This window comes from Carlito syrichta, unplaced genomic scaffold (assembly GCF_000164805.1).
Source record: "Carlito syrichta isolate Samal-C Ts95f unplaced genomic scaffold, Tarsius_syrichta-2.0.1 Scaffold287495, whole genome shotgun sequence".
Lineage (NCBI taxonomy): Eukaryota > Metazoa > Chordata > Mammalia > Primates > Tarsiidae > Carlito > Carlito syrichta.
In genome coordinates this window covers 404345-426091 of record NW_007231591.1, presented here as the reverse complement: position 1 = coordinate 426091, position 21747 = coordinate 404345, and the positions used below count along the sequence as shown (strand labels likewise).

The following is a 21747-nucleotide window of genomic DNA, read 5'->3' as shown; positions in this document are numbered from 1 at the left end:
CTGGGCTCCGGTGATCCTTCTGCCTCAGCCTTCCAAGTAGCTGGAACTACAGGTGTGCGCTACCACGCCCAGCTAATTTTTGATTTATTGTAGAGATGAGGTCTCGCCAAGTTGCCCAGGCAGGTCTTTTACTGAGAAAACCAGAGATGAAAAAAAAGTATGCAGAGAAATTGTTACTTAAACTGGTGTTTCTCGAAGTTTAACAAGTTGCATCAGGGTATGTTAGAAAGCAAGATCTCATTTAGTAGCACTAGTGGGCTTCCCGCATTCAGTATTTCTAACAAACTTTTGGGACTTTAATTAGTAAGGACCTAGGACAGGCATCAGCAAACTTTTTCTGTAAAGAGTCAGATAAATATTTTAGGCTTAGTGGGTCATGGTGGTCTCTGTTACAACTTTGCTGGTGTAGCTTAAAAGTAGTCACAAACAATACTATGTAAAGGAGTAGGCATGACTATGTTTAAATAACACTCTGTAGACATAGAAAATTGTATTTCATGTAATTTTTATGTCATAAAATATTATTATTTTGATTTTTTTTCAACCACTTAAAGATGTGAAAACCATTCTTAGTTCATTGGTCATAACACAACAAATAGTAAGTCATACTCAGCCTGTTGCCCCTGGGTTGCAAACCCCTGACCTAAATTTTTGTTTCACCCTGGCCCTAGTAGAGACAGAAAGAAAGAGAAAAAAAGCAAATCTCCTGAATCTTAAATAGAGAAACAACAGGAAAAAAATATACTAATGTCAATTGCGAGGACAAATGCAAATTAAAAATAGTGGCTTATTTCTTCCTCTTGAAAATAGGACAAAAAAAGAGATTCTTCTCTGCCCCTTTTTCTGAGGGTTTTAATTTTCAGAAAGTTGTAATTCTAAGAATTTTTACTCTCTTTGAAATGCACATAAGTCCTTTAAAAATCTAGATAGGTCTTTGGTGAACTTTATGACCTAAGGATGACTCAAAAATCTGTGAGTCATTTCTTTGAAATATAAGCATCCAGAAAGATAGCACTCCTATTTTCCAGTTTTTTGAAAGAGCATGGGAGTCTAACTTCTCTAGGCACATCAACTTATTCTGACCCAAATTGCCAAATTACCTGCCATCATAAGGTTCTGAAAAGTTTGTTTTTTCTCTGGGTAAAACTAATTATCTAACACAGGTGGTCGTTCCAACTACCAGATGAATTATGTGTTACAAATGATGTTGTCAAATACTCTTACTTGAAGAAGAACATCCATTAGGTATCTTAATAACGTGTATGTAATGGTTTGTATCTGTTTGGTTGTATAAGGTGATATTTTCCCATCTTTTCATCTCTTAGTGGATTGCCTGTGATGTGTATCCCATTCTTGTTTAATGTTTATTCAAAAATAAAATAGTTTTTGCTATCACTGTTAAAATAAGTGAAAGAAGATTTTTTTAAAAATTAATTTTCTTTCTTTTCTTTTCTTTTTTTTTTTTTGAGGAAACAGGATTTATTGAGAGAACAAAAAAGCTCCCACAGTGGGAAGGGATCCAAAGGGGTTACCCCTAAAAATTTATTTTCTTCACACTATCACCCACCTATCACATTACCAGGTTCACTATAATTTAGAGATGTAGTGGATGGAGTTTAGGAGAGTATTTTCCCAAGTGTCTAGAGAAAAAATATTTCTTTGTGTTAACTGTGAAGTAGGGAAGAAGTATTTTATTAACATCATCCTTAAAACAAATCCACAAGATTAAGTTAGATGCTCCTTACTTGTGCTCCCATAGCATGCTGGAAATGGTTTTTCCAATATTATTGGAGTATAATGTAATTTTACATTTATTAGCTTGTCTTCTATTACTGTCTATGAGCTTCTTGGGTACAGATAATGTGCACTGAGCACAGTGTCTGGCACATATAGGACTTGATACCTGTTCTAAATAAATAAAATTTAAAAATTTAAGAATAGTTACATTTTGACAATATGTCTTTTATAATTCTGTGACTCCAGTCCAGGATCTTGAAACTTGACCCTGCCAACTGATAACTCAGCGATATGACCTAAGCATTCCCATTTGAGGTGAAATGAAATGTGTTTCATAAATATCTAAGGATGAGAAACTAAATTGTCAATAATATTTCAATTATCAAAAGCCATCAATCAATATAAAATAATAATCTTAAAATGTTTCAAGTAAATCCATGCATATGATCTATAAATGCATATAATTTTAAAATTATATGTGTATATATAAATTATAATATATGTAATATAAATTGGATGTGTATATACACAGTATCCAATTATTGTGACTATTAAATTTTAGAAACTTAGAGCAAACATATATACAAAATGTTTCTAATCCCAAAATGTTAGCTTTATAGATGATAGTCATAAAGAAAAACAAAATTATGAACTTTTCAGTAACTTAGATGGAATTAGAGTCTATAATACTCAGTGATCTATCACAGAAACAAAGATCTGAGTACTATATGTACTCACTCATAAATGGACCCTGAACATTTATCATAATGATATAAGAAAGAGATTGGCAGTGTGGGACACTGCCAGAGGAGGGGGTGCATAACATCAGTAAGAGTACCAAACTTTACCTGTACGATGACCACATATGTACCGAACTCCAAATTGTACTCCACATCTTTAAAATAAAAAATAAAAAAAAGAAGTCCTGTTACATCTTTACAGGGAACAAATTTTAAAAGTTGCCTAGAACATTAATTTTAATATTTTCATTAAAATTATGATTCCTTTCTCCTATTATTTATACTACAATGTTTATCTTTTTAAAAATACTAAAAATACTATGCACATAGTATTTAATGAGTGACATGGATTTGTTGAAAAGGGAATTTCTTACAAGATACTAAATTCTGAAAATTTTTTAATAAACACATTTTGATCTAGAAATATAAAATAGAATTTTCAATATTGTATTTTAACTTATATTTATATGTTAGTTTTTTAGAGTCATTTTTGACACAACTTTTGGTTAATAGCTACATTTTGTAATTTTTTTAATGATTTTATTTTTTCATAACATATATTATTCATTAATAATTAAAAACTCCTTGGACTGTGGATAAATAGTACCTCTCAGAATATTTGCCTCTATTCTTAGTCAATGTATTATCCAGAAGAAATGAACAAATATCTTCTCTGATTTTATTTAAACTGTAAAATTGCTTTTCATTTACTTTTAAGGTAGATTGATCCACAAACACAACAGGAGAAAAATCTGTATTATGATATTTGAAAGTTTGAAAAAGCTTACATATTTTATTTCAAAAATGGAACTATGATCTATTATCATTAATAATAATTAAAATTGAAAACATTTTCTGCATATTTTAACATTTTTCAGTATTATTAATGCAAATAAGTTGTACTTCAGAGATATTAATATGTTTTGTTCAAAAAAAGAAAACTTGAGTAGTGTCTTGGGTAAAAAACAAAAACAAAAACTAGGCCTGTTGATGCTTTTTCCAAAACTTTGTATCATTACATAGGCCTTAAAGACCCAAATAGTGAATCCCTGGCTTTAGCAGAAATTTCACCTCAAAGGGGAATGCTTAGAGATGTACATTGGTTATCAGTTGGCATGGTTGCAAGATACTGGATTGGGGTCATAGTGCGGTTTTCCGTGAGGCCTGGAATTCATTTAGCATGTGGCATTTGCAGTTTCCTTTTCAGCAAAGTGGTGCAGATGCCATTCTCCCAATCTCATAGCACAGCTGCAAGGATCATCACACGTGTGAAAAACACGTGTGCAGATGATGGAGCTGAATATGCTCACAGGAAGAATTTGTGCACTTATCCTCAATTTCTTATTGCCCAAGCCAGATTTATGTGGATAGCTTCATTTCATCTTGAATTAGTTCATTTCTCCTTCCATGGTAGTCACCATAGTGATTTTAGCAATAGCAATTCTAGTCAATTCTGAAGCATAATCGAAATCTTCATTACACAAAGGAGTACAGTCCACTAAAACCATTGTATATTGTCTCAAGAAGAAGCAGGCACTTTTGACTTGGTGGCATCCAAATTTGATAACATAATTGCTCAGACAAATGTTAAAATTTTGTTATGAAATTCAGAGTACAATTAGTTTACTTTCAGAAAAAAATAAAATAAAATATGTGTGTGTCTATATAATGTTTTGGATATATATATGTACATCTTCTATATGTTCCTTCAGAGGTATTCATTGCAGAAAATATACATCCATGATCAAATTACCTACCTTGCAAAAGAGTTATTGTTAGAGTCTTCTTTGATTTGTTGCTTGCTGTATCCCTAAGACATCTCATAGTGCTTTGTATATGAAAGATTTGATCATGTTTTGAATAAATTGTACACAAGAAGGATAGCATGGGTGGTATGCAATAGTGGCTTAAAAACAAAATTGATTCAATGGAAGATGAAACATAAATCCAAAATGTCTTTGAAACCCTCTAAAAATTTATCGAACTTACCAGGGAGGTATGAGAATTTCTAGATTGGGCCAGATGAATGTGATTCGTGTCTCTTAAAATATAATATTTTTGATAGGTAGATAGATGATAGATATAGTTAGATAAATAGATGATTGATTGATAGATAGACAGACAGACAGAGTTAGGCTACTTCACATAAATTAATAGAAATCTGTGATCAAACAGAAACAGCACATATTACAGAGGGTATGTATTGACATATATTAGAGAGTGATAAGCAGAATGAAAGAGACAATGATTTAAGAAGTCTGCAGTGAAAAGGACAGTGACAAAATTTACTTATATTAAATAAGGAATAAAATCCTAGAAACTAAGGCTGAGAATAAGGATTCAACAAGTTTATAGATACAAAAGAAAAAATTTGGCTCTCATTCTCTAAGGAATAAAATCCAAAGCACTCTCCTGAGATAAAAACATGGTAGTATGAAATTAATTTGTTAATAAAGATAGAATGATCAAATTTGGGAGGGGCATTGCCTTTCTTAAATAAAAACTTCTAAATGTAGTAGATGAGGACATCAAGACTCATACATTTAAGTAAATTTTGCAATTGCTTGAGCTTATATTTAAACTAAGAAAACTCTTAATAAGAATATTAATATGACAATTAATCAAACTAAAATAATATGCTTTTCATCTACACTCCTCATATATTAAGAAACACAGCTCTGTTTTTTCTATTTGCCAAAAGTATTTTTTTTCAGTTTCTTATTTGCTTTTTTGGAAATTTACATTTTTACACAGTCCAGTCTTGAGCTTTTCATTGTGATTTTAAAAATACATTTTTCTTTTTAAAAAATATTAGATTCTTAAATATTCTTAAATTCACATTTTAATTTCTTGTGAAAATTTAGAAGCAAACCACACTTTTCACCTTTACTTAACATCATACTAAATGCATGCAGTTTGTTTTCATCTGTGCTTTGCATATAATTTATATACATTAATTGTTATGAATTTTGCATATATGGGCTTTTTGTCATTTATTTAAAATTTTATTTTTGCTATTATTGCTCAAATGTACCATAAAAACTCAGAATAAATAAAGATATTAAAATATTTTCATAAGCTACAAAGATTATATACTCTTAAAATCAATACTGTTTAATTGTGTTTTGAAATCTCACATCTTTTTAAGAATCTAGTTTTGTCAAAGGCATATTTACTCAGATATTTAGATTGCATAGTTTTCTGAGAATTCTGTTTATGAGAAGAAGATACATCTGCCAAGATTCTTACAGTCTCCTGGTCACAGAAGAATGAATTTGCAAACAAACAAAAATAAATTTAATAATCAATGCATGGAAATGACTTTCTTTTTTCTATAATGTTTGCATGTTTTGATATTAATATTATGATCATATTTTTCTATGAGATAATTTTGCTTGATAGCCCAGCTTTTTTTTATTTGTTTGTTTTACTTTTGTAGTTGGTCTTGGAAGCTATATAAGTTTTTATATGACTTTCTAATACAATTTAAGAGTCATTTTTCATTAGGAATATATTCAACTGACTTGAAATCACAACCATGCTTTATTCTCTTTAGACTTTGGAAATTAATGCCAATGAAAAACCAGGGAAGTGAGAGAGAGAAAAAAAAAGAAAAAAAAAAAGTTTTAATTGGCATGTACAATAAATATTATGAGGTTCTGACCATTTGGTAGTTGTGTTAGTCTGCTGAGGTTGTCATAACAAAATGTCATAGGCTGGGTGCTGGGTGGCTTAAACAACAGAAATTTATTTCCCACATTTCTGGAGGCTGTATGTCTCAGATCAGGGTCCTGCAGGGTTGAATTTCTGGTGAGAACTCTCCCCCGCCTGTAGAGGTCCACTTTGTTCTCACATGGCCTTTTTTTCTGAGTGTATCCCATGAAGAGAGTGAAAAGTAACAGGCTCTCTGGTGTTTCTTCTTACAAGGACTCATATTCTGCAGTATTTGACCCCCTCAGTTATGCTCTCATTTGATTATAATTTTTCAGTAGAGGCCCCATCTCCAAATGCAGCCTCATTGGCAGTTAGAGTTTCAATATATGAATTTGGAAAATTCAAAACAAAAATTTAGTCTATGTCAATAGTATAAAACCTAAATTTGGAAATAACTTTTCCAGTGATCAAAGTAAAATATGATTGTTTGTATAATTCACAATGATCTTAAAAATACAAGAGAGACTGAGTAACACTAAACTATTTCATATAGGGCACCCATTAAATTATTGGAGACAACAACATTTGCTACTAAGAAGCAACGCTGAAATCATGATTAGCCTTGAATTCTTTTAAAATACACATATCAAAATTTCCAATTGGTCTCCAGAGTAATCACACTAAAATATATTTATAATGCTTGAGTGAATTATATGTTTGTGGGTAGCAAATATAAATAATAATAAAGTCATCACAAATTATCATTTGAAAATAATCAAAACAAAAAGAAAATAATATATTGCCCTTGTGGGTGATAAAACATTATCTATTAATAATCACTTCATAATGAAACTGTGTTTTCTGTATAAAAAACAATATTTAATTCTTTGAACTCTATGGGTGATAGAAGAAGATGTGGGATGTCTAAACGTTTACATATATGGTGTTCTTTTGAAAATACGATAATGCATATATAAATAAAATATATTTTTATTTAGAATGTTATCATTAGAATAAGTAAAAACTAATTTTTTTCTATGTCTACCCATGATAAATACAAATATTCACACTGAAATCACATATTTATTAAGGGGGAAAGCACATTCACATATTTAACTTTTACACTATATCCATGATTAGTAGACAACAGCTTTTACATTCCACATCTACAGTGCCCTAAAACAGAAATTGTCTTTTCAGTGCTCAGGAAACACTGGAAAAATATTTGAGCTGTGTATAAGGCATTGTAGATAATAGCACTGTGAGCAAGCTAAAATGGAAGAAAGTATTATTATGTGACGTTGATACTAAGAATGCATTTTTTTTTTTGCTTTAGTTCTTTATGAAATGTTAATTTAATTTGGCATAAGCAATAACTTTAAGTTAACAAGAATACCTGACTACATCAAATTCACATTTCTTAATAAAAATAGTATAATACATTAATTATAGAGAAAGGAATTTAAAAAGTCATGATTAATTATATCATTATCTCAATTTTGATGAAATTCCTCTAAATGTACCAGAAAAAAGTAGTATAATCCAACATTGATGCATCACATTAGCTTTAAATATTGCAATTAATTTATTTATAATGTTGATAGTTGGCAGTCAAACTTCAGTTAGTTTATTTTTTTCCCAGGGAAAAAGAGAGACTCAGTAACACTAAACTATTTCATATAGGGTACCCATTACATTATTGGAGACAACAACATTTGCTACTACGAAGCAACGCTGAAATCATGATTAGCCTTGAATTCTTTTAAAATACACATATCAAAATTTCCAATTGGTCTCCAGAGTAATCACACTAAAATATATTTATAATGCTTGAGTGAATTATATGTTTGTGGGTAGCAAATATAAATAATAATAAAGTCATCACAAACTATTCATATGGGTTCCGAGTTCATTGTTCAGACTGCTCCTCACAGTCTGCATATGGTAAATTTGGTACACACAGTTATTGTAGGTAAGATAAGCAATAGTAGGTTAATATAATCTATAACAGAAAATGGTTGACTGTGGTAAATTTGTTTCGAAAAAATTCTCTCTCCAGGAGCAAAACACAAAAGCAAATAAACCTTATTTGTAAACATGCCAATAAATGTATTAACAAGTTCTGAATATCACCACTAGAAAACTTAACTGTTTTAAAAAAGAGACATAGATTAATTTATCTTTTCCTCTTTTCATTAAAATTTCACACTTAATTTGTTCACAGTTTGCTAACATTGTCTCTATATTCTGTGTGTCAGAGAAAGTACGTGACAGAAGAAACAGTGTACACTGGAAGGAGAGTGCACAGGAATGAAAGCAGGGGTGATCAGAACCAACTGGAAGAATCCAAGATCCTCTAAAGTAGTAGACTAAAAGGAAAGGTGAATTCTGTCCTAGCTAACTTGAATCGTTTGATGTGTTTTACACCTATAATCAAGAATAAAATACAATCAATTTTGCCTGATATTATTATAACTTTTACAATTTTTTATCACTGTTAGCTAGGCATTTTGATTACACATTGAATGATTAGAGAATTAGACAATATAAAAAGGAAATTTTAAGATTATAATTTTTAAATGTTTAAATAAATAGTGCCATTACTATTTTGAATACATAATACTCTATATGATATCAGCGAAATGAATACATTTATTTAGCTTTACCCATTTTGTAAAATGTTTTAGCTTTTATTTTCTTTATATTTTTCAGTATTTTAAGTTTAGAACTAAATTATCATTATTTTACCTTAATTTTAATTCAAAAGGAATACTTTAATTTTATTTAGGGGGGCTTTTGTTGTCTAGTCATGTTTTTGGTGAATAATAATGAATAAAAAATTCACTTTCTCTATTCATTAAATTTTATATTTAGCCATCTCTAAAATTATATCTGAGTATAGGCTTAAAAATTTGCAAAATAATGACTGGAAAAAACAGTTAAAGTTAATTTTTACACAATAACACTGATATTAGGAAAACATTCTTTTGTAAATATAGGTCTTAAAATACACAAATTCTAAAATAAGAGATTAAGAGTACATGATGATAGTGCAAGCTTCATTTAGAACACACAAAGTAATACTAATGCATATGAAAAAGATCTTCCAGTATTTTTTTAAACAGTAAATTGAAGCAGTAGAATACAAGAGTTTCGGTGTTTTTGTTAGCATATATTCAACATCAATTGAATATCTCAACACATTTATTAAACTGTTTCTGCTGTCACAATTTTATTCTAAGCATGTAAAATAAAAATATTCACATTGACTTGCTCTTTTGTTGCCAACATTTTGTTTGCCAAAAGTATTTAACAGTAAATGTGTTTTTGATATATGCAATAAAATATATTTCTTACTTGCTCATTCTTCATTAATTGCTTTTTTTGAAGTATAGAATATTGCAACAATTTTTGAAGGTTTAATGAGACTAAGAAGCAACAGATGCATCGATGATGTTAACTCTCAAAGTCAGTAATGCTTGCATCAAATAACACAATCCGGAGTGAAAAGGCAGCCTACAGAATGGGAGAAAATGTTTGCACATCTTACACATCTGCTCTGTAGTTCCGGCTACTTGGAAGGCTTAGGCGGAAGGATCGCCAGAGTCCAGCAAGTCAAGACATTGGTGGCTGGAGCTTGCCACTGCACTCCATTCGGGGCGACGGAGTGAGATTCCAACTTAAAATCAACAACAACAACAAAAACTTACATCTGCTAAGAGGTTAATATCCAGAATATATAAAGAACTTTTACAATCCAACAAACACAGGAAAGAAAATTAGAAAACTCAATTAAAAAATATACAAAGGGCATGAAAAGACATTTTTCAATAAATTATACACAAATGACCAAAAGCATTTGAAAAAATACAAGTATTCAACATTACTAGTGATCGGAAAGTATAAATCAAAATCACCATGCAATATCTATCATTTTATACCCATTAGGACAACCACTTTAAAAAAGAAACAATGCAATAACAGATGTTGACAGGAATGTGGAGAAACTGGAATTCTTGTATATGATAGGAGGGAATGCAAAGTGGTACAACCACTATGAAGACCAGTATTTCTTCCTCCCCCCAAAAAATTGATTTACCACATAACCCAGCAATTTAAATTTTGGGTGTACTAAGGGGCCCCACAAAATGGAATTTTTTTTGGAGGGTGGGCCCTTTGTAATATAGGCTTCCTCTGCTGGGTAAGTGTTATAGGAACCAATCTGCATCAGTGTACCAGCTAGCGATTTTGTGAGAGAATATATTCATCTTCAGTGAATTTCTTTGGAGATTCTTTCAACACATTTGCTTATTTCTTGATGGGTGATTTACATGAACAACGTGGGGCAGTGAAACTTTTTTCAGTAGTTTTTGACCCATGCCTCATCCTCTCTATTCACCCAATCTTGCCATGAGCTACTTTTTTTTGTTTGTTTCCTTGGATGAAAAAAGTACTCAGAAAGGAAAATTTCACCCATATGGAAGAGGTGAAACAAAAAATGGCAGAAGCAGCAAAAGGCTTTTGACAAGTTCAAAACCGGTTTTGAGCAGTGAAAAAAGCATCTCGATAGGTGTATTGCGTCAATCAAAGAGTGCTTTGAAGATGACTGAAGTTTAAACATGTAGGAATAAATACACAGTTTTTTATAAATATATTCTGTATTTTTTTTGATGCCTACTGATACTTAACACCACTGAACTCTATACTTAGACATAGCTAAGTTCAGAAATAGTTAACATTGTAAATTTTATGCCCATGTTTTAAAATAATCAGTGATGCTACTTCATTTTATAGCTATAAGAGCATCATTTTTCAGAAATAAACTGTGTCTAATAAATTTGACCACATATTCATCTTGAAAAAATTTAGATTTCCTTGATACAAACTGTTTATTAATATTTTCATTGGTTGTTAGATCTCAAATATTTTTGACCACCCAAAAGTAAAACTATGACTTTTCATTGACTCCAAAAGTAAATTTTTTCTTGCCTTTTAAGAAAAGAAAATTGTGTTTCTGCACAATTGTCAGCACTCTTATTATGCAACATGTATTTGTTAGACACTAATAATAACTGTCCCAAGTGAGTGACTACAATAAAATAAAAATAATTAAAGTTGCATTTGGTATCAACATAGTTTTATATTTTGGAGGAAGTTAATATTTGGATAGAGATATATACTTTCTTAATTTCGAAAAGTCAGCCAATAAAATTTGCCTATGAAATATGTCTTGTCAATGTTTAACTTATATCTGAGTTAAAATCAATTGAAGAAAGATACACTGATAAAAGCAAATTTTTGATTATTTATTAATTGTATTTAAAATTCACATGAATCTATTTATTAAGAACATTGTGTAATGTTTCCATTTTATGCTTTAAACAATTACAAACATTTGACTTAAAATAATGGATAGATTAATGTAACAAGTTTGAAAAGTGGAAAATGAGAATCTGAAGTTTGCCTTCTTTCTAGCAATAATTATAAACACTAACTTAATTGATCATATGTTTTCTCTTGAAATTCTAAGCTTTTTTAAAGAAAAAATTCTAAAGAACTTCAACATGCAGTGGATATATATAACATTCAGAATAACTAGCTTCCATGCTTACACTGAACTCAACATAAGGCAAAAGCCCATAATTGTATTGAATCTTTGGCTCAGTGTTTTAGAAAAGTAAAGCAACATGGCAAGCCTAATGAAAACAATCCCTTGTGTTTGCCAGTTTCAGATTGCTATTATGGTTGCAATAAAATTCAACCATCGTCTCTGATGAGATATGCAGCTTTGACTAGCAGGCTAGTTTATTTTCTGAATGCAAGAAACAAGCATGAATCTGTTTCTCTAATTGTTCTTGTAGCTTAGGAAAACGAGGAAGAAGCAGATTTGTTTTAATAAAACATCATTCTGCTTCCATGTATGACCACATCTGATTAGAAAAACAGTAAATCAATCAGATTCTGTCAGATGCAATATTCTGCCTTCTAGCTTGGACAGGCTCTTAGATATTGCCACAGATTCTAAAAAATTGAAAGAGATGTGGTCATGAAATTATCCACGTTACCAATATTGACCTCTTCTTTCAACTAACTGCTCAAGAAAAGCAAGCCTTTGGTAACTCTAGTTATTGTATGCTATGATACAAAACAAATTACCAATAACCACTCCTAAACTACCTAACATATGGTCAGATATTGTTCCTGTAAGTTGGATGTTTTTTTGCTTCCTACAAATCTGTTTGAACTTCTACCTCTTTTGACATCAGTAGGTAAATCTATAGAAATCCTTGTTCATGAGAAGTTTTCATCTCAGGAAGTACTCATTCTTGCCATACAATATAAAAATAACCAGCAAATAAAATTCCTCCAAATAAAGTCAAAATAAGTCAAGGTTGCTTGATGACCACCACACAGGCACCTGCTCTCCCAATATTCAAGGAAGCCATCTGTTAAAAAAGATGAAACACAACTTAAGACACATTGTACTGTCATATAAACATACAAAAATTATATTTTATTTTAAAGAATCATAGACATGAAAATCATACATGAATATATTTATGTTTTCTTATTTTAGCCACAAGTAGTACAACAAAAACGGAAGTACCAAAAATAGAATTTTAAAAAACAGTGATTTTTATATTTGAAAATTTAAAACTTGCAATTATATTGGAAATTACCAATAAAAATATCAAAATATTTAATAACTTTTATTGAAATAAACCTACTATAGAAAAATTTCCAGTAGAGATTTATTTTGTAGTTTGCATGGAGACTTTTGTGATAACATTTCATAGTGATATTTTGAATTATATGTTAGATGAAATAGCTATTGCACTTACTGCAATCATTTTGAAGTTATTTCCCCAGATATTATATTGAAATTAAATTTGTTATTCATTCATTTTAGATAGAGATATATAATGAAATAATTTCAATATTGTGTCATAAATAAACCATAATTATAATTTCTATAGGGCTTAATTTTTAAAATTCCAGTTGATGACAATCATTGAAATGAGAATTGTGATTTTTTTTAATAATGCTGAACATGAAAATGGCTAGATATATACTAAAAACAATAATTTTTACAGAGTTTGTAATGAAAATTTATTCTTTGGAGGCAAGTCAACATTTTAATAATTTGAGTTTTTTTATATCAGTGATTTCTATTACAGTTTTCTAAGAATACCTCAGTGGACTAGAAATTACAGGATATTATTTCAAACTGAAAGGAACATGCATGAAATGTAAGAAATAAAATAGCTGAGGACAAAATAACCTCAAATCACATACATTATCTTACTGATTGAGAACAGACATGTTCTTATTCTTTTAATATGAAAATTACCTCCATTTCCTATTAGTTTTTTTGAATGTACTCATTGTTATTTATCATGTCACTGCAAGTTAAAAAGTTCATATAGTATTCATTTTTTATTTCTTTCATATAATACATTTTGCAAAACCTAATATAATGTAACACCTCTTGTCTTACTCATAGAATTATTGCCTAAAATGAGAGTAGAAAAGGTACATTTGGATATATTGGTAGTATATCTTATGTTAAGAATAATTTTTATATATTACCACAGTCATCTTCATAATCACATAATGTGTTGTTATCTTCATGTGACAGGTAAGTGACGGGAGTATCCAAAGATAATACATAAATCCAACATCAATGTACACAGACTGAAGTTTATCTGACCTCAAAATGCACTCACTTTCTCTTTTCTCTCTTTTATTGTCTAATGATTTTCAAGTGTTATTTTACATCAGAGTCATGTAAGATTTTACAAAGTTCAGTCGTGGGCTGCATATAATGAGAATCCAGTCAATGACAGATTGCATATACCACAATGGTCCTGTAAGACTGTGATAAAGCTGAAAAATTCCTATCCTCCTGTGATGTAGCCTTCTTAATGTCATAGTACAACATATTACATTGTTTGTGGTGATGTTGGTAAAAAACCTACTGTACTCCTATTTTAAAAACTGAAAAAACCCATAGACTAAGAATATAAATATTTTTGTATAGCAATATATTTGTGTTGTAAGGAGTACTATTCAAAAGAGTCAAACAATTTTAAAACTTTAAAAAGTAACAATATAACAATAAGCTAAGATTGATTTATTATTGCATAAAGAAAAATATTTTAAAATAGATTTAGTATAGACTATGTAAAGTGTTTATAACGTTTACTATAGTTTACAGTAATGCCCTTGGCCTTCACATTTATTCACCACTGACTCACAGATTCACCCAGAGCAACTTCCAGTCCTGTAAGCTCCATTGATGGTGAATAACCTATATAAGTTACTATGTCTTATCTTTTACACCATAATTTTAGTATATCTTTTCCATGTTAAGATGTGTTTAATGCACAAATACTTGCCACTGTTTTACAATCACCTGCAATATTTAGTACAGTAACATGATATACAGGTTTGTATCCTAGGAGAAATAGCCAATGTGAAGCAGGCTATATCATCTAGATTTGTGTAAGTACATCTTGTGATGTGCACGTACAGCATTGCAATTGCCTAAGGATAAATTTCTCAGAACATATCCGCATTGTTAGGCAATATGTGACTGTGTATGTGCCCAAACCCTATCACTCGCTGGAAATGAGATGAGTATTGAGTAACCATATTTTTGAAAAGTTTCCCAAAGGCTCCCTGTTGTTCATTCAATACAGAGAAGTACTGTGCACTAGACTACAAATAGAGTAGCTTAACTTTATATTTTTATCTACATCTATATCTCTATATGCATGTGAGTATATGCAAAAAAAAATGCTATCCCCCCCATATTTATTACATCAGTGAATGACACCCCTCTCTACCCAGTTGGTCAAGATGGAATCTTTGACTCTTCTTTTTTAACCTCACTCAACTCTACATCTGAATAATCATCAAGTCCTCTAAATATCTTTCCAATCAGTTTAATTCTATCCATTTCATTTGCTTTCCACTTAGTTCTGGTAACAAATTTACCTGAAGTGGATTGGTAAAATGTCTTCCTTACAAATTTCTCTTACACCAATCTTGCTTTCTCCAAATCATTTTTCACATTCTATCGAGCACAATTGTTTTAAAATTCAATTCCTACTATTCAGGTTACTTGCTTAAGATGTTTCATTAACTCCCCTCCAGTTTTAAAATCAAGACTCTTTAACATGGTTCCTGATCTTATATAATATACACTTTGTCTCTCCAAATCCACCAGTCTATTTCTTGCTCAGTGAAACAGGCATGTGTTCTTCATCCAGCTCTTACAGATGCTGTTCTTTAAGCCAAAGGATTCTCCATATTTTCATCTGGTTAATGATTATTTATATGTCAGGTCTCATTCTACATATTGTTTCCTGTAGGAAGATTTCTTTGCCCAATGCACTTGGGTTCTGTCATAATGCTGATTTCCCTTATCAATGAACTCATGATGCAATTCTAATCATTTAGAATTTTCTACACAAGTAAATTTAATTTTTTATATTTTATTATTTATTTATTTATTTATTTTTTGAGTTGAGGTTTCACTCTGTTGTTCAGGTCAGAGTGCAGTGGTATGATCATGGCTCATCTCAGGAGCTTCTAGCGAAATTGATCCTCTTGACACAGCCTCCCAAGTAGCTGGGACTACAGGCATGCACCAACACACCCGGCTAATGTTTTTATTTTTTGTAGAGATGAGGTTTCACTAGGTTGTCCAGATTGGTCTCGAACTTCTGGACTCAAGAAATCCTCAAAACCCAGCCTCCCAAAGTGCTACGATTATAGGCATAAGCCACCTCATCCAGCCCATAAATACATTTTAAATTTTTAAGATAAATTTTCTCCTTTTTCCTCATGGTCCAACTTTATTTAATATATATACGTATTTTAAAATACGTTCTTGCTCTCCTTCCAGGGGTTGTAGCTTTCGGCCTGACAGATATGATGATAACTTAAAAAAATTGGCCAAAGAACCAATTAAATAAAAGTAACTGTGGCTGTTGATATCTTACTGGTTTTCCTAAAACTCATTCTTGATTTGTTGTGTATTTATTGTGTGCAAATAAACTAAATCCATGCACAGCAGAGAAAGCTCAGTTGTAACAACTCTTAATTTATTCGAGAAATATTCACATATCTCGTACTCTATACCAAGTATGTGAGTCTTTGGAGATGGAGCATAAATGACACATTGTTTTTGATTCCTTATAACCAGCAGATAGACGCACACACCAGCACTATAACAGCATACCAAGAGACCATATAAAAGAGTAATTTCACTCTGGCTATGGAAATGGGATACAGTTCTTTTTATGTCTTGAAGCACATATATTATTTCTTCAATCATATATAAGAAATAAGCATTCTGTTAAATAAAAAAGTCACATTTCTTTAAAACACATATACACCTGTGTGTTTTCTGCAAAACAAACTAAGGCATAAATCTGTCAACTGATCTCTTAGCTACTTCCATTGTTTCCAACTCTAATCTGGGACATTGTACAAGTATCCATATTCTTGGATATTTTAATATAGTTTGCTTATTTATTCTAACAATCGGGTACTTGAGGGTGCCAATAATATATGGACTCACCAATCAATTTAGTCTCCTTATGGAGTACATGGAGTTGAAAGTGACAGGAAATAGCAAAATAAGGAAACTCTTTCTAGTAGACTGGAATCCTGAGAGTGTTCAGAAGGATTTTGTGTGACCTGCTCAAAGTCTCTCGAGAGTCTTAAAAATGTAAAGAATAAAAAGACATGAAAGCAAAATCCTAAAGTAATTTAAACATTTTTTCTTTTCTTTTTTTTTTCTTGAGTTGTAGTCTCACTCTGTCGCCCAGGTTGGAGTGCAGTGGCATGCTCACAGCCTTGACCTGCTGGACTCAGAAGAGCCTTCGGCCTCAGCCTTCCAAGTAGCCGAAACTACAAACATGCACTACCTCACCTGGCTAATTTTTTTTAATTGTAGAGATGAGGTTTGGCCAAGGTGTTGAGGCTGGTCTCAAACCCATGGGCTCAGGCTATCCACTTGCCTCGGCCTCCCAAAGTGCTGGGATTACAGGCTGAGTCGCATAGCCCAGCCAACATTTTAAAATTAATGTTTATCACACTAAAATAAAGTTATTATAAAACATTTTAAATGTCACTTTGCTGTTTGTAAAATACTGTACGTGATCCAAATAAGTATAATAAAATGCAGTTAGGGGAAAATGATCTTTAGGAGTCTTTTTCTTCTTATTACTGCTAACATTATTTTGATTTCAATTTTAGAGGAATGATAAGCATAATGGCTCTTTATTATAAATACGTAATGAAGATATTATAATACATCATTTATATACCCATACACTACCTTTATTTAATGCTCATTTGTATAAATGGCACATTTAAAATACATACCAGAGAACTGGTATATTTCCTTAGCAAATCAACCATCATTAATATATGCAGGCTTTTCTTTAAAAGCACTAGGAACTCAGAAAGGTAAAAAGTCAAAATATATCCTTTAAAATTTTAGTGCAGTAATGTGAAAAGTAATTGTAGAAGCTTCTTTAATATTTGCTGCCCTTTGGATAAAGAAAGTATGTTCTCTAGCAATTAAAGTGGAATGTAGAAAATCATAGGACTTAGGCTGTTCTGATATCGCCCCTTCTTTCTTGAGTCCTCCTATATTTTTTACTAAGCCAAATGTATCTATTTTTGTTGACTTCAAGAGATTTCCTTTAGGGGAGAAGATTTATAAGGCAGTTATTCTAGCCTGGTCATTAGAAATATTATTCTGTACTCTAAAGTCAGCCTATATTGTTGCTGAACACATACCATCAAAACTGGCACAGTGAAGAAAATCTTGTTTATTTAAAAATAACTATCTTTAAAATATTCAGTGTACAAGTTCTTCATATACATTTCTGTGACTAAATCAGATCCTTCTACCCACTGAGGCCTTTGAGAAGCTAAGGTTATTATCCTGCTTCAACTAAATGAGGCTTTATAGAATGTTACTACACTCATCGATGGAAATGATTATTTATTTGAACAGTATTCTACTTTTAGACTTTTGGTAAAATAGAGAAATAATAGAAATAGTGAGAGATTTGGAAAGGAAACAAAAAAAATCGCAAGAAATTGAATGTAAGGACACAAGTCTGAATGCATCCATTCTCTCCACTATAAACAAAGTCACAGTAGCTGTGCAGCACAGGTTGTTTTTCACTATAATTAGGTTCCCCGGCCCTCACCTTTCCCTCACACACACACCAACACATGTCCTCTAGCTATGGGGTCAGAACGGAAGCTACTTCATTTCAGTATGATTCTGAGTCTTCCACTACAGTGTATATTCAAGAAATGATGGCTCTCCTAAAATAGACCAACCATTTCATCTATTTTCTCAGATAAAATGATTGTTAAGGAGCGAGCACTTGCCACAGGCCATGCAGAATACTTTGCTGTTTACTCTTTTATTGAACTGGAACAAAGATGAATTTTATTTTTTGTTACAACTTGGAAATTTTAGCACCAACAGGTGGAAAATACTCTCTGCTATAGGTAAAAATAAACCTAACAAGTATAGTAACAAAATGAATGGCAGAAGGTTGATTTCTGCAGCCTTTTTGCTATTTCTAAAATCAAATATTAGGGTTTTGTGAAACAATATATCACACTTTTATTTTTTGCTTCAGGTAATTCGAGGTCAGTACCTGTTTCTTGTTATGGATTCTAATAAAATGCAAATCTCATTAAAACATGAATATTACTTTTTAATATGAGGAAAGATATGCAAAAAAATATGACAACATTTTTACAAAATTAATGCAAAATTGGACTAAATCACTTTTGGCTCAGCGTAATTTGACTAGATAGATTACTATTTGATATCTTTCCTTCAAAGGAAACAAATGCAATAAATTTGTAAACTTGAAGTAAATTATGCTGTGACAGGCTTACCTGTGTCCACTCATTTGTTTGAGGATCATAGGATTCCATAGTGTTGAGGTATGTCTGCCCATCATAGCCACCAACAGCATATAGTCTGTCACCAAGAAGACAGACTCCAACTGCATCTCTGGGCATACTCAAAGGAGCCACCATGGTCCAAGTGTCTGTTTTGGGATCATATCTAAAATTCAATGACAACAATATATAACATATTCTTATCACATTCATCTTTCGATATGTAAATAATGTTTTTTAAAAAGCATGCATAAGAAACAAAACTAAGTTTTTTCTAAAAGCTCAGTCATTTGAGTGCAGGCGTTCTTGAGCAAATATCAATAATGTCTGTCTCTCTAAACTTTGAGGTATTTTAAAAATACTCTCAGACTCTTAGATGGTTGCAGATTCATTTAACATAAATGAAAAATGAATGTGATGATCTCATTCCACAAAGAAATGTCAGCTATGTTGTTAACTATTATACACAGCAAAATAAGGGTTTTTAAAACAGATGATAATGAAACAGAAGAAATGGTTAAAAAGCTGGGAGATTCACAAAATATTAATTAAATTAATTCATCTTTAAAACAGTTATAAAAGTCTTCCTAAATTGATTACAAAGAAAAAGAGAAATTTGTGCAAAAAAACAGTAGTTTAAAATAAATAAAAAAAAAAGTATGACCAGCATTTCGGAAACAGACATGTAGTATGACTAAGTTCAAGACAATATAAGGGAGAAATGTGCCTCAAAAGGCAAGTTTCAGTCAGCATATTGATTGTTTAACTCTCTGGGTAGAAAGTGTTTTCTGTGTACTCAATAGAAAAACAGAGAGCCTTGGAAACTTGGGGTAATAATTACAACATGAACAGGGCTGTGTTTTAGTGATGCTGTGCAGGTTCACCATGAGAGAGAGATTGGTAAATCAAGAGGTGTAAGTTAGAAAACCAAACATATTAGTATTAAATTTAAACAGAAATATTTTTATTTTCAAAAAATTTAATTCCATATTTACATGTAAATAATGCACATTTTGAGTGGCAAACCCTGAAGACTAATGAATATGCTTTATTTCAGCTAAGAATGAATGATGAAACCATCCCTTTGCCTTTAGCCTGCAATTGCAGGATCAGATATCGAAACAGAAAAGTTAGTAAGAACACAGCAGAGCAAATATAAAATAAAACTGGAAGAAAGTATATTCTGACAAGCAGAGCAAATCAATTCTTTGTTTTTCTGTTCCAATCCTTTTTTCACCAATTCAAATTTTCAACCCACAGACACCTGAAACAAACAAAAAAATACTTACAGTATATTAAAACAAGGATTCTACAAAAGATCTGGAATTTATATTTCACAAAAATATTCAAATTACCTTTGATGTCACATGTGTTTGCACACCACGGAGGGGGATTGTGCACTGCCAAGATGACATGTGCGAAATGACATATGGGGTGAATGCCTGCAAATCAGGAACACCTTGACACATAGGCTGTTTATCATAAACAGACATAGGCACACATAGACATACACACAAACATAAATACATCATATATGCCATCAAAATCTTCTTTACCAATCTTTAAATCTTCTTACAAATATTTTGAAATATACATAGATCTTTAAAATGAGAGGGGGGATAAAAGAAAATAAAAGATGCCACAAAGAGCAAATCATACAATCCAGGATGTGGAACATTTTATAAAATAACTGACAGAAGTTTTCAACAAGTCAGTAGCAAAAATAATAATAATAATGAATATATAAATAGTAAGAAACAACAGTTCTAAATTAAATGTGATTAGAAACATAACAAAATAAAGTAAGTGAACCTTACTTGGATCCTAATTCAAACAGATCAACTGTTAAAGACTGTTTGAGACATTTTGGAGTTATATATATATATATATATATTTATTTATTTATTTTGAGTTGAAGTCTCACTCTGTCGCCTAGACTGGAGTGCAGTGGCACGCTCAGGGCCACCCAAGCGTCTAACTGCTGGGCTCCTGTGATCCTTCCACCTCAGCCTTCAAGTAGCCAAAACTACAGGCGTGCTACCATGTCCAGCTAATTTTTTATTTATTGTAGAGACGAGGTCTTGCCAAGTTGCCGGTGTTGGTCTGGAACCCGCAGGATCAGGCAATCCAGTTGCTTCAGCCTCCCAAAGTGCTGGGATTACAGTCTGAGCCACTGAGCCCGCCTCAGAAATATTAATAGAACTCAGGATTACATTTTAACAAGAAATTGTTGAAGTTTTTATTAGTGGAATAATAGCATTGCTGTTATGTTAAAACATAAAGTCCTGATCATTTTTGTTTTTTGTTTCTAGAAGAAATTGAGAAATGTTCTGGATTGAAAACATGTTTAAGAAGTACCAAACAATACTTTAGGAAAAAAATGGAAAGACAGAGGGAAGAAAAATGGACAAAACAATAATGATAAATTTTGATGGTTGTTGAAGCTGGGTAATACATATAGGGTAGCTTATGGTATTGTTTACTTTTTGTTTGTCAGGAAATTTTTCTGGTACAAATAACCATTAAAAAAAGGACTGCATAGCCGGGCTCGGTGGCTCAGCCTGTAATCGCGTGCCTTTGGGAGGTTGAGGTGAGCAGATTGCCTGAGCCGGCGGGTTCGAGACCCGCCTGGGCAGTAAGACCTCATCTCTACAATAAATTA

General features: G+C 31.5%; 1 protein-coding gene across 1 annotated transcript in view; it reads right to left on the bottom strand.

Moving 5' to 3' along the window:
* Nucleotides 1-11421: 11421 nt before the first annotated feature.
* KLHL1 (kelch like family member 1) overlaps nt 11422-21747 on the bottom strand; it is a gene marked incomplete at its 5' end in the record, with an annotated part of 353122 nt that continues 342796 nt past the window's right edge. The window contains 2 exons of the mRNA XM_008052763.2: nt 11422-12577; nt 19080-19251. Of these exons, the coding sequence (XP_008050954.2) occupies nt 12518-12577; nt 19080-19251 (232 nt within the window). The remainder of the gene's footprint in view (nt 12578-19079; nt 19252-21747) is intronic.